At 45.0% G+C, this 14,252-nt stretch overlaps 1 protein-coding gene across 1 annotated transcript; it reads right to left on the bottom strand.

The window, feature by feature from the left end:
- Nucleotides 1-1,709: 1,709 nt before the first annotated feature.
- Nucleotides 1,710-14,246, bottom strand: LOC113427168 (transcription initiation factor TFIID subunit 9-like). Its single transcript, XM_026689638.2, has 7 exons — nt 14,240-14,246; nt 12,658-12,739; nt 10,234-10,370; nt 8,154-8,288; nt 6,951-7,032; nt 4,691-4,804; nt 1,710-2,948 (listed from the first exon to the last, which is right to left on the bottom strand). Exons 2-7 carry the CDS (start codon nt 12,734-12,736, stop codon nt 2,782-2,784), a joined length of 714 nt encoding a protein of 237 aa, XP_026545423.2. The 5' UTR covers nt 12,737-12,739; nt 14,240-14,246; the 3' UTR covers nt 1,710-2,781.
- Nucleotides 14,247-14,252: the final 6 nt, after the last annotated feature.

Genomic DNA, 14,252 nt, shown 5'->3' with positions numbered 1-14,252 from the left:
CAAACCTTCATAATAAAACTGATTGTTGGATATGTATGCACATGCCAACTCACAAAACATCAGGACTTCCAATGGTTGCAGTACCTCTGGCCGAAGGTGACTGGTATAAGGGACAATGTTATGGTTGTTCGGGGATGTGGGCTTACAGTTGGACTATAAGTAACATAAATACCTTACATCTTGGGAGCCGAATCCAAGAGGTGGTGGGTATCTGTTGGACCCACAATGAAACAGTAGAGAATATGACTTACTTGGGAACATATCCATTTTGCAACAAAACAATTGTTATTAGCAATGGAAGTCGGTTTTATTCTAATGATATAAAAACTAAAAATCTCACTTACTTTGTACATAACATTTCTCGATATGATATTACATCTTTGATCAATGAAAATAGGTGTCCATATATTCCTGCCACATGTTGTCCCACCACGAGAGAAAACCAGTTGCCCAAATGTGCGAATGGGAAATACGCACCACCATCCACTTATTTGGCCATGTTAATGGAATCCTTTGCAAAATTAATCTATGCTGAACCAAATACGGTTGGTCATCTCCTGGGAGCAAATCTATGGTTGCTGTGTGGACGGATGGCCTATGATCGCATGCCAGCACGATGGAAAGGAGTCTGCACCTTTGGAAAAGTAATCCCATCTCATTTCATTCAAAAATCATTGGGGACTGCTCATATCCGCAATGCGCGTTCCACAACGGAAGTAAACTCTGTTTTGACTCATGACTACTGGACACAAATATCAAGAGGAGTTATTCCTCCTTTAGGAGTCATGATGAACTATAGAGATTTACATCGTTTAAACAATTGGACAATTACTATGTTTAAAGAAACCATTAAAACTCTAAAGCTGCTTGAAGAAGAGCAAGGAAAAATCCTTGACTTTGTCCTGCAAACCAGATATGCGGTGGACACTATTTTGGCAGCGCAAGGGGAGTTTGCGCTATGATTCATACGCATTGTTGCATGTATATCTCTGATTTTTCTCCAAACATTACAGCTACTATACAGCATATGGAACAAACCCTGAATGAGAATCCATTACGATCGGAGGACGAGGGACTGGACGTGTGGTCTGCACTTTGGTGCTGGTTGCCAGATGGTTCATGGATTCGTCAATTAATTGTTGGAGTGATATTGTTTTTTATACTTTCTCTTTGTGTATGCTGTTGTATCCAATGTCTCCCTGGACTTTTAGGAATGTGTCAGGTGAAGCCTACGGAAGGAGAATTGCTGTTGCAGATGGCGAAAAGCTACCGAGGCATCCGCGATCATCAAAAAACTAAAACAGGAGATGTGGGAATAAACTTTGGCCTGAGCTTGAGCAATGATTAATATAATGCTTTATACATACATGCCTGTTTAAAGGTCACTAAGGTAATGCAAAGAAAAGAGAACAATAAGAACAAATACAAACAAGGAGACAGCTTAAACAATTGCAAGCAAACCTTTACTATATCTAATTATTAAGCCATAATGTAATTATGCTGACTATGTAGAAAAATCTCAATAAAAAGAAGCACTAGAATTTATTCTGGGCTTCCATCCCGAGAACACCAGCCTGTGTCTCATTCTTTCCATGGAAGACCACCACAGGGAAGCAAATCCTTCAAGCCTTAAACCCACAAGAAACCAGCCTCTGCCCTCCTATTTCACCAAACATTTCATCTTTCATTATTCATCAGGGGGGTGAAAATTCTTTTATTATTAATTTATTAATTTTAATTTGTTTATAATGCAGCTCTCAAAAGAAATAGAAATTGTACTTTTATGGCAGTGGCCTACAAAATAATGGGGAGCAGGGGGATGCATTCTCCGGTCGGACCTTTAAAACCGGAAAGAATGGTGACGTGAGTTGGCAATTCTGCACCAACACAACACTGTGTCTGTTTCCCCCACCCCTCCAGTGCAAGCAGAACAAAACTTTGCAAATTGTGTCATGCCACACACCCAGGGTGTGACTGTTCCCTTCGGAAAAACCAAGCGAAAAACCAGGAAAAAAAATGAATTCCTTTCCTTTCTCATCCCAGTCTCATCCAGAGATCTTAAACCAGGAGTTGGCAACCTGTGGCTCCGGAGCCGCAGGTGGCTCTTTCATCTCCTCTGCTGCGGCTCCCTGTTGCCAGTCGGCTCCACAATTGATAGGGCTTTCTGTTAGGACAGGTAGAGGAAAAAGGATGCCGGGCTAGGAGACCCTATGGTGGTGGAAGTGGACTTCCGGCCGGCTCCAGAATTGAACGGTGGAGGGGGGGCTTTGTTGCTCTTTGAGTGTTTAAGGTTGCCGATCCCTGACTTAAACCAACAAACAACACTGGAGATAAGTGGGTTTTCCACACAACTTGAGGGGGACCTCAAAAGACAAAGAAACACAACTGTGTGAGCCCAACAGCCCCCGACTCAAATTTCCTTCCCTTCCAAGCTAAATTGAGACAGATAAATGTTTATTTTTTCTGCCTACTTGTAATCACCGCACAACAGTGTCTTTTAACAAGGGGGGAGGGGCTGGATGGCTCAAGTTCCTCCTTCAAGGGACCCCCACAACTCACCCCCAACTCTGCTGCCTGCAAACAGCTCAGGGACCCCAAAGAATGAGTTAATTGGGGGAGGGGGGAAATGAGAAAGGAGGGGAAACAGAGGCCAGGTGAGAAAGGAGCCAACCCATTTTAAGTTTGGGGTGTCCAGCCTGAAAATGCCTCTGGTGCCAGACCAGGCACAAGATGGAAGGAGAGCAATGGAGAGAAGGGGAGCGGGGCTGAGCTCCGTGGAACTCATAAGGCGTCATAGTCCTCCTCTTCCTCGTGTTTCCGTTTCAAGATGTTGGGTTCGCCTGCGACGCTCTGCGAGGAGACCATGTTGGTGGCGATAAGGATGTTCTTGGAGCCGATCAGCGAGGGATTGATCAGGACGTTCTGGACGGTGGGAGTGGTAGGGGTAGCTGGGGAGAAGAAGAGAGAGAGCAAGCATCAACCACTCACGCAAGATCTAGTTAGATCCTTGACGCACAGCCGGTTGCTTAGCGATGGTTCAAAGCGACAATCAGCCAGTAAAAGGGGGGCTCGTGGCCCGAATTCAATCCATGATTGTTCGATCGAATTTTGGCCACCCTCAGCAAGATGGATGCCATTCGCGGCTGTTTGCACGGTCCAAGGATCGCGGGACCTCATTCTATGACGACCCTGATTTCCCATTTTCAGCAAAGCCATGTCCGTATCAAACCACTAGTTCACTTAAGGACCGCAACAGCCACTTCACAACCATCATATTCACTTAAGGGGTGCTGTCCAAAAAGGTCGTGATATTGGGTTGGTTGTATACAACCAGTTCGTTTTACATCCGTGATGACATCCAACAGTAATGGGCAGGTGATATTGCAGTTGTATGTTGAGGACTACAGGTACGCTCTTAAATAACGAATGACACATGGATCACGGCAGACGGAGCTAAACCATTTTCTTCAGGGATTTTACAACGTGCCAAATCCATGTTTCTAAACCTTGGCAACTTGGAAAGAGATTAACTCAGGCATCTCCAAACTTGGCAACTTTAAGACTGATGGATTTCAGCTCCCACAATTCCCCAGTCAGCATAGCTGTCTCAGGAATTCTGGGAGTTGAAGTCCACTCCTCCACTCCTCTTCAAGCTGCCAAAGCTGAAAAACCAGGGCACCAAAAACCCTGATCGGCCCTCACGGCCTAAGTACCTACCTGGATTTAAAACACAGCTATATTTTGGGGTTCAGTTTGAGCAAGAGCAGATTTGAACCCCTCTCTTTTTCCTTAGTTCCGTGATTACCAGGTTCCTGTGCCTTAACCTCCTAAGATTTGGTCCTCTTCCCAAAACATTTCCACCCACTTTCTTTCCTGGATAAAATAAGGCCAAAAATTTCCAGCCCTCTTAAATGGGCTCCAAGTCCATTCAGTTAAAATTACTACCGTTTCCCCGAAAACACAAGCTACCTTGAAACTAAGTCCTAGCTTGATTTTTACACTGTCTCCCAAGCCTTACCTCCCAAAAATAAGCCCCAATTAAGATCCCACCCACTCCAGAGTGGACAGGTAAAAATTAAGCTAGGGTAGGGATGGAGGGGCTCTACTACTTATCTTTGGACAGTTGTAGCCAGGCCTCATACCTCCACCCTCCCCGACACCTGCCTTGCCAGCCCATTTTCTTCTGCAGCCAGCAAGGCTTTCCTGAAGGCCTCTGGAGCTGATGACAAAGCTCTGGATCGATCCAGAACTATGTTATCAGCTGCAGAGGCCTTCAGGAAAGCCTTGCCGGCCACAGAAGAAGTTCCTGAAGGCCTCTGACAGAGAAAAGGAGGCCGGAGGTAATGCATGAAAGTGAAGTTAGTCAGTGGATGACATCCCCCCAAAATAAGACCTGGTGCCTTTTTTGGGTGGCAAAAAAATAAATAAATTAGACAGGGCCTTATTTTGGGGGGAAACATGGTATTAAAAGAACTCCGTAAGAAATGGAAATACTCTTAAGGCCAGCCATTTTCTACATTTTCTCTCCAGCAGCACCAAAGGAAGACAGAAATGGCACCACGGCCTTTTCAATCTCTCTGGAGAGCCACAGAGGGGGTTCACCCCAGCTCCTTCTCTCTCTCTCTCTCTCTCTCTCTCTCTCTCACACACACACACACACACTAAAAAAATCACGCTCAAACCTTCTCACCTGATTTTACAGATGTTTGAGAGGTTGGGATCTGGACGGTGAACCTCTGTCCGGTCAGCGAGACGGGAGTTCCGACTTTGGTAGAAACCGACACCGCCTGTGCCGAAGGGGGCCCTGCAAATGGAAACAAGAGGTTGAGAGTTCGAGGCCAGGCAGGTCTGACTGGAATGGCAGCAAAGACGGGGAGATCTCGTCCGGAGCCCTAGAAAGAAGACCGCCCCCTCTCACCCACCCACAGCTGGCAAATGAAGGACTCCAGGTTCCATAAGGTTGAGAAAAGTTCAGGCCTCCCAAGACACCCCCTCAACTCATCCAGCTTGCTAGCTCACGTGCATGTTTTATATAGTATATATATTTAAATTTAGATGGTATTTATTATATACGTTCTTTGTTGGTTTAGTACCACGTATTATTTATTAAATTTAGTATATTTGTATAGTATTTATTAAATGTATTAAATATATATTTTTATTAAATTTAGATTTATTTAATAAACATGATATAGTTTATTAAATTTGGATTTATTAAATGTAGTTATTCAATGTATTGAATATATATTCATATTTATTAAATTTAGATTGTATTCATTTATTAAATTTAGGTTTCTTATTAAATGCAGCATGCTATTTATTAAATGTATTGAATACACATTGTTTTTATTTATTAAATTTAGATTGTATTTAATAAGCATGATAAACTATGAAATTTAGGTTTCTTTTTAAATGTGTATTTATTAAACGTATTGAATACATGTTATTACATTTAAATTTTATTTAATAAGCATGATATACTATTTATAAAATTTAGATAAAATGTAGTATGTTATTTATTAAATATTGTTTAATATATATTGAATATTGTTACTAAATTTAGATTGTATTTAATTAATAAGCATGATATATTAATTACAAAATTTATTTAATAGGCATTATATGTTCTTGATTTATATAAATTGTGCCTCTGCCATAACAAGAAGTCAGCCAATGGGAACTATTTGGTGACTAAGAAACAGCGTCTGTTGTGAACCATGCCAGATGGTTCACGGCCTGGGCGTGGCTTAGCTCTGTATATATAAGAATTGGTTAGCTTGTGTGATTATAGCTTCTGTGATTATGACTCCTGGATTCTGAGTTCTGGTTCTGATTTTTGCTGCGCAGGTATTGTATACATGCACCATACTGTATATAATTGCATATAAAGAAGTTTCTTCTATAAATGAATCCTGCTAAATTATTTACTTGTGTGCTGGTGGGACTGTGGCAAACTCTGACACACTTTTGAGACAACCATGACTTGGATGACTGAGAATCTCCACAGACATTCTTGTTGTGGTTCACTGGCAGCCTGTGCAGACGGCAGCAGAATCGGACAGTGGGGAGGAACAGGAACCAGTCCGGGGGTGTGGGGAAGACTCGGATGAGGGTTCTGCATCCCAATACAGAAATGGGGCCAGGATCATCTGGGAGTTGTGTGCTGATTCCGGAGCCTCCAGAGTCTGGCAGCAGCGAGGCAGAGGAACAAGGGGAGCCTATTCCCAGTGCGCGTGTGCGCAGAGCTGCTAGAAGGCAAGAGCAGCTGAGACAAAAGGGGAGACTCGGGAGTAAGGCTTGGAGGTGATTGCCCCTCCCATAGGGTATAAAGGAAGTGCAAAGGGACAGGAACCTTTGCAGGAAGCAACGTTGTTCGCTCTGATTGTTTTGGACTCTGAAAGCTCCGTGGTGAATTTGTTCTCTGTTGGGTTTTGGGAAGACTAATTGGGACTTTAGTTGTTGGCAGCACTTCAAGTCAGATAAAGGTGCGTTCTTATTAAATGTCTCCCGAAGAACTTTGGCAGATGTCCCTGGGAATAATTATAACCAGTTGTGACTCATTCCGGGCTGTGAATGGCGATAATTCACAGCCATTGAACTAAAATAAAAGGGTTTTGGATTTTATGCATGTTTGTTGGAGTCTCAGGAAGCCTTGGTCAGAACAGTTCTTCTGAGAGCCTTTTTATATTTGTTCTGTAAAACTGGTGGTCTCCTGGTGGTCTCCCATCCCCGTAGTAAAAGATCCAACCCTGCTAGCACCTTTGGGAGCAGCCAGGCTTGGCAAGGTGCTGCCAGCTGCTGGGGCACCATGGAATAGCCACATATAAAGAGAGAGACTTTGAGGAAGGAAAGTGAATGAAGAAAGAAACACCTTGAAAACAGAAATTATGAGAAGTTAGCTCCCCATCTCTCTCTCCCCCTTCCCCCAAAAAGATGGTGGGACAGATTACCTAGGGTTGGTGTACTGGGCCTGCTGGTGACGGCGCCAACGCTCAGCCGGGGCACAGTGATTCTCCCAGCAGAGGATGAGATCTGGTTAAAAAAAAAAAAGCAGAACCAAGAGTCGGTTGAATCCTACATGCTGGAAATGCAAACGAAATCATGGTATCTTCTATCATATGTGGTGATCACGCCCAGAAGCCCAAAAATACTGGATGAAAATTTGGAGTTGGATACAAGAAATAGTTGAAGAACGAACAGAATTTAAACCGGAGTTGTTTCTGTTGGGAATAATTAAGGGGAAAGTATAGGAAGAAAATTAGATATATTCTACTACATACAGGTATTTTGACAACATCAAGGACGGTATACGCACAATGTTGGAAACAAAATAATATACCTTCGGAGGAATTAATAATTTGTAAAATTCTAGATTGTGCTGAAATGGATAAATTGACCTTAAAACTAAAAGAGAAAGAGGAGGCTAGGCCTAGGAAACAAAGCTATTGACAGAATCTGGTAGTCCTGTGGGAAAGACTTCGAAACCTCCCAGAAAGGAGCAACAGAAACAAACCATAAAGTGGGTGTGTGGGGAATCTCTCACAATGCTTAGAGCTCTAAGCACATAGCATTTATCAGCAGCATCCTGAATAACAGGAAGCAAGCTTCCCGTAATCTTCTCCATTGTCCTCACCACTCTCTGTATGGGCTTTCTATTATCTGAGGCGCTGCAGCCACCAAACCAGAGATGCAGTTTGTTAAAATGCTCTCAATCGTGCCTTGGTAAAAAGTAGGCAGGACAAAAAGAGAAAAAGTTGCTATCCTCATCCAACGCAGGAAAATGCAGATGCTGCTTTGCACATTTCATTTCAAGATAATGTGTGAAGAGACCGCCAGATTGTTAGTTATCTGCACCCCCAGATACTTAATACTTGACCATCACTACAGCTGCATCCTTGATACTGAGGGGAGTATGACCATGCTGTCTCTTTCTAAAATCTACAATGACGTGTGGACTTCAACATCCGGAATTCGCCAGGCAGCAGGCTGGTCTAAATGTTTAAACTGAGAGGTGATCAAGAAGGAAACGGATCATGATTTTAAAAGCCAAACTCTTAAAGGTATATTTTCCACCTCACCATGGGAAAACCGTATTCATCCTGTTGTCTGGATTTCTCCCAGCCGCACAAAAGATTTTAGTGAACGTCCTTTACCTTTTTCTGCAGAGACTTCAATCTGTAATTTGGAGCTGTCAGGCAGTATCGGTCTGGAGGCAACCTTGGCCCGGAATAAGGTTTAATCAAAGGCAATGGGGTTTGGTTTTTCTGCCTTGCAATATCCAGCAAAAACTGTGGGACATAGAGACGTTTTACGCAAAATTAGCAAAATCTTCCTCAAAGACCCGTATAGAAGCAGCGAGTCCCTTTCCTGTTGAATTACAGCTCAGGTTCTGGGATCCAACTCAAGCTAGCTTACCTCCTTCCCCACCTAGTTGCTTCTCCCGCCCAGTCGACCACCGAGAAGTATTCTCAGGTAGTCTTTGACTTATGATTGATTGCTATTCGAAGTTTACGGCAGGTTTCTGCCAAAAGCGACTTATCACCTGAATGTCTGTGGGGATTCTTAAGTCATCCAGGCCACGATTGTCCCAAAGGTGCTTTTTTTCAGGAGGCAACGGGACTTTCTTGTTTCTTTTGAAGACGTTTCGTTTCTCATCTCTGACCAGATGGATTTATACCTGACAAAAATCCCCATCAGTCAATTGTTAAAAAAAAAAAAAAAAGCTGGTCCTTTGCATCCTTTTGGAGAGCCACTAAGACCACTCGGGGTTTGTCTGTGTCCTCAGGGTCACCTCAGTGGTGCAAATGGGTGTGGAGCCCACAACGCAGTTGTTTCGGCAGTTCTAAAGGGGCTCCACACCCATTTGCACTACTCAGGTGACCCAGAGGACCCCGACAAATCTCCAAGTGGCCTCAACGATCCTCTAAAAAGGATGCAAAGGACCAGCTGCCTGCGAGGAGTACGAATCCTTCCCTTCCCCACCATCCAGTCAGAGCTGAAGAAGCAAAACGTCTTCAAAGAAAAAACCCAGAAAGGCCAGTTGCCTCTTGGGGGAAAAAAATAAATAAAAAAAAGCACCTTTGGGACTACTTATGACCTATTTTTGAAGTTCTGAGAGCTGCAGGGGCCTTACGGTCATGTGACCACATTTTGGGTGCTCAGCCACCAGCCCAAATTTACAGCAGGGTCAAATTTACCAAAATTTTACCAAATTTACTGCAATTTACGACATTTTTACCTCAGCCTCCCCCCGCCCAAAAAAAAACAAACCAACGGTTACTTCCGGGGTGTTTTTTTTTTTTTTTTGCAAACATGCCCCACAGCAAATAGCTTTGCTGAACACAATGGTCAATTCACTTAACGGCCACTGCAAAAACAGGCTCACCAAGATCAGGTCGGCGCTTCACTTTATGGTGACCCTGACTTACGACCGTATGGGGCAGGGCTCCATTACGATCGTAAGTTGAGGATTGCCTGTAAAGCGTTCCAGGTTCATGGGGCTGAAGGTCTTCTTGGGAACTCTGCTTGCAGATCCCTCCTTCCCTGAAATAAGAATCTTGTGGCCTGTCGGCCACCGGCCCCTCCAGAAGCCGAATCAGAGGAGGAGGAGGAGACGTGGGAGTCAGGGCCAGTATTAGGGCAACCCGTGAGCTCCGAGGGGGAAGAAGGAATGGAGCTGGCAGAGAGAGACAGACACAGGCGGAGGAGCCCTCCGATGGAGAGTCAACAGCCCCCAGGTCTGGAGGTGGCTGATGAGGAAGAGGAGGAACAGCTGGGTCCAGTGCCTGACACACGGATGTGCAGAAGGAAGAGGAGAGGAGAGCAATGGAAATCTATGGGCCGGTCCTCAGGGTGGAAGAGCCACTAGAGAAGCCTGCATTGAGAGAGAAACTTTTTGCCGGAGCTGCCGGAGCTCTTAATTCAAGGAATCTTTTGAGTTCACTTCAGAGCAGAGGTCTCATTCTTGCGGCCCGCGGGCCAATTGCGGCCTGCAGGACGATATCCTGTGGCCCCCACCATGATATGAAAGTATAATATTAGTGTATAATATAAATATAAAGTATAATATAAAGTATAATATTATGCGGCTCAGCCTCACCCAGACTCTGCCTCCAGCGGCCCCCAGGTAAATTGTGTTTGAGACCCCTGCTTCAGAGGGTTTGTCGTGTTTGGGGAGCTGGGTTCAGAACAAGCAATTCCCTTCCCCCAAGATTTAAATCAGGAGAAACGTACGTCTCTGGGCGGAGGGGAAGTGAAGGACTGGTCTGTCCGGCACTGAATGGCCAACCTCACATCATCTGCGTCGACGCTTGATTTTTTGGCATGGCTGGAGTAAATTTTCGCATCTTCCAGGATTGTCGTCACGTACCCTTTTCGGAAAGCAAACAGCAGGTGAAAAGGGAGAAGGCCGACGTTCAGGCCAGCTGAACCAGACACACAGCAGCCTGTCCTCTCCTCCCGTCGTGTAGTAGGCTCAATAGCAGGTACTGTGAGAGGGATCTTGGACAACCAACTAAATAGGAGACAGCCATGTGCAGCGGTAGCCAAAAAAGCTAATGCAATCCTAAGCTGCATTAGCGGAGGGATACAATCAAGATCAAGTGAGCTACTAATAACACTCTATAAAGCCTTAGTAAGGCCACACCTAGAGTACTGCATCCAGTTTTGTTCACCACACTATAGAAAAGATTGTTGAGGCTGCAGAGAAGAGCAACCAGGATGATGAGGGGGCTGGAGACTAAAACATATGAAAAATGGTTGCAGGAACTGGACTTGGCTAGTCTAGTGAAGAGAAGGATCAGGTGAGACAGGATAGCAGTCTTCCAATATGTGAGGGGCTGCCATAGGGAGGAGGAGGGGGTCAAGCTATTTTCTAAAGCGCCTGTAGGCCAGACAAAGAATAATGGATGGAAACTGATCAAGGGAGAGATTCAACCTGGAAATAAGGATAAATTTTCTGACAGTGAGAACAATCAACCAATGGAACAGAAGTTGCCTTCAGAAGTTGGGGGAGTTTCATCCGTGGAAGCTTTCAATAAAAGACTGTTAAAAATGGTGTAGGGTCTCCTGCTTGGGCGGGGGGTTGGACTAGATGACCTACAAGGTCCCTTCCAACTGTTAATCTGTATCTGTACCTTCAGACTCCCTAACTGGTTATTGTTCCCATGGACACAATTTTGAACCAAGTAGCAAACCGATAAAGGCACACGTTAAAGGATGTTCCATAAATTAAGTCACTAAAAACCTCAACAGCATGAATTTATTCATTAAATTTATTTGCCGCCTATCTCGCCGTGCGGCTGCTCTTAGGCAGTTTAGAGGAATAAAGAAAGAAGAAAAATGAAAGGAGTATAAACAGAAGTAAAGCAAAAGAATAAACAATGAGAAAGGAACACAATGGGAATACAGGTAGTCCTTGCCTTTATGACCACAATTGAGCGCCAAATTTCTGCTGTTAAATGAGACATTTGTTAAGTGAGTTTTGCCTCATTTTATGACCCTTTGTGTCTCGATTGTTAAATGAATCAATACAGTTGATGTTAGTGACCTGGCTTTTAAATGAATCTGGCTTCCCCGTTGACTTTGCTTGTCAGATGGTCGCAAAAGGGGATCACATGACCCCCCTGGGACACAGAAACGGTCGTAAGCATGAACCAGCGGCCAAGCATTTGAATTTTGATCACGTGATCATGGGGGTGCCACAAAAGTCGTTAAGTGTGAAAAAAAGGCCAAAAGTCCATTTTTTTCAGTGCCGTTGTAACGTCGGTCACTAAAAGACATGCTGTAAGTATAGCGTCAACTCATAAAATATTTATATGATCTTTTTAGAGTTGCCAACAGAAAGGGAGGGGGGGGGAGCAGTGCGGCAGCTTGCAAACCAAAAGTGCATTCCATTCCATAAATGTTTTCAAAAATAGTAACCAGGTGACTGAAGTTTCTGCCACGCACAATTCTAACTGGAGAGCCTGATTGATGACTCTGGGCTATGGATGTGTCCCATTGGAGAATATGAATTATGATATACCCTGGGGGGGGGGAGCAGAGTCCCTGGCAGGGGAGACCCTTGTGGGGGGGAAGCAGGGTCAAAGGTGACAATAAGTTCTGTGTCTCAGAGTCGGCTGCACCCAGGCAGTGCCAGACATGTTAACTCCCAATAAATCCTTTTTGGAAGTTTTGGAAGTTTGGCTCAAGACTCATGATTTAACTGGGGAGTAACTGCCAGAATCCTGACAGCGGGGACTACCTGTACTTACAATCATTTGTTTAGTGACCGTTCGGGTTACCATGGCACTGAAAAAAGACCAAGACGCCTTCGGGAAAACCCATCATGCCCCAGAAGGACCGGTTTTGCAGAGGCTTGTTCTCTATCACAAAATAATAATAATAATAATAATAATAATTGGACAGGGTTTAACAGCATTGAGATTTTGGCCCTCCTACTGCCTCTCTTTTGATTTTGTGGCAGGAAATCTGGGAACCCCGTTTTATCTGGAACTGTTCGGAGCCTCTACGCTGGAGCTGATCGAGGAGACAGAACCTGTTCCAGCGTTTTTTTTTAAAGGTTATTTAATTATTCTGCATCCCGCCTCCATGGGAGAGAGCGAGCAAACAGGAAGGTGTACGGACACACAAAAAGGCAACCGAGGGAGCACTTACTGTATACAAATTCCAACATCTGATTTATAACCCGGGGCTCATACTCTGTAATCCCCGTGTCTTTTAGGATCTGGGCCATCACCTGTGCAACAGAAGGACAAAGTCAGACAACTCCACACAGCATCAATGGCAACACAAACAAGACGTTGGATTAAGTTCCTTTTTTCTAATATTTTTCGGCCTCTGAAAAGTAAACAAAGTTACGAAAGCTTCTCTCTGGGTTTTCTTCCCTACCCCTTTCTTCTCCCTGCTGCCAATCCATTTAGATCTCGGTTCCTTTTTGGGTATTAGTCCAGTTTGGCTAAGTGCATTGTGGCTGATATGCTTGGAAGAAACTGGTTCGGCTTGAGCAACATCTGACAGTCAGTCAGGAGATGGGAAAGGGCAGGTTTTCCAAGGAGCGTCTGCCAGGATCCAGGTCCCAAAGTTTTAAAAGCTGTTCTTGAAAGCTGATCCTTGGACTGTCAATTATTATATACACACACCTGATCCCCCTGCCTCAGGTGGCCCTTAGGGAAACAAAGGGAGGATGCAAAGGGATGTCCAGCAGCCCATTAGAAAAGAGGGAGCAAAATGGCCAAAGAATCACGGAAGATGGATAAAGGGTGGATGGGGAAGGAAGGAATTAACGTAGAAGGAAATAAGGGATATAGATGCATGGATGGATGGTAGGGAGGAAGAAGGGAGGAAGGAGGGAGAAGGAAGAGAGATAGAAGAAAAGAAGGGAGGGAGGGAGGAAAGCAGGAAAGAGGTACTGTAGAAGGAAATAAGGGAGATGGACGCATGGATGGATGATTAGGAGGAAGGATGGATAGGAGGGAGGGAGGGAGGGAGAAGGAAGAGAGATAGAAGAAAAGAAGAGATAAGGAAGGGAGGAAAGAAAGAGATACTATATAAGGAAATAAGGGAGATGGATGGATAGGCGGGAGGGAGGGAGGAAGGAGGGAGGGAGAAGGAAGAGAGATAGAAGAAAAGAAGGGAGAAGGAAGGGAGGAAAGAAAGAGATACTGTATAAGGAAATAAGGGAGATGGATGGATAGGCGGGAGGGAGGGAGGAAGGAGGGAGGGAGAGGGAAGAGAGATAGAAGAAAAGAAGGGAGAAGGAAGGGAGGGAGGAAAGAAAGAGATACTGTATAAGGAAATAAGGGAGATGGATGCATGGATGGATGATTGGGAGGAAGGGAGGAAAGAAGGAAGGAGGTAGAAGGAAAGGGAGATCGAAGAAAAGAAGGGAAGGGAAAGAGAAAGAAAGGAAGGAAGGAAGGAAGGAGGGAGGGAGGGAGGGAGGGAGGGAGGTGGATAATTGCAAATGAGGAGATAAACCGGGCGTCCCCTCCCACTCCCACCGAGCAGGGCAGGCAAGAAAGGCCAAGCGAGGCCGCCACTGCAAGCAGGGGAAGAGGCAGAGAGTAAGTCCTTGGACTACAAAGCCCACCATCCAGCTGGAAAGCAGCGCCCAGAGCGCCGCAGGGAGAAAGAGAGAGCGAGAGAGGCGGCGCACCACCCGCGGCTGCTTGCAGCTGCCAAAGCGGCCGCCTGCCCGAGCTTCTCCCTCCCCCCGTCGCAGCCAATCCTGCCCCACCTGCGCATCCTTC

This window comes from Notechis scutatus, chromosome Z (assembly GCF_049901735.1).
Source record: "Notechis scutatus isolate UNSWTSFEM ecotype Mainland chromosome Z, rNotScu1.2, whole genome shotgun sequence".
Taxonomy (NCBI): domain Eukaryota; kingdom Metazoa; phylum Chordata; class Lepidosauria; order Squamata; family Elapidae; genus Notechis; species Notechis scutatus.
This window is presented reverse-complemented; position numbering and strand designations above follow the sequence as displayed.

Excerpts from the sequence above, each read along its gene's own strand:
- LOC113427168 (XM_026689638.2), bottom strand. The coding sequence starts at position 12,736 with ATGGCCCAGATCCTAAAAGACACGGGGATTACAGAGTATGAGCCCCGG. Across the intron at positions 10,371-12,657 it reads GATGTTGGAATTTGTATACA|GGTACGTGACGACAATCCTG; the intron begins GTAAGTGCTCCC and ends CTTTCCGAAAAG. Across the intron at positions 8,289-10,233 it reads CTTCCCCTCCGCCCAGAGAC|TTTTTGCTGGATATTGCAAG; the intron begins GTACGTTTCTCC and ends TATGTCCCACAG.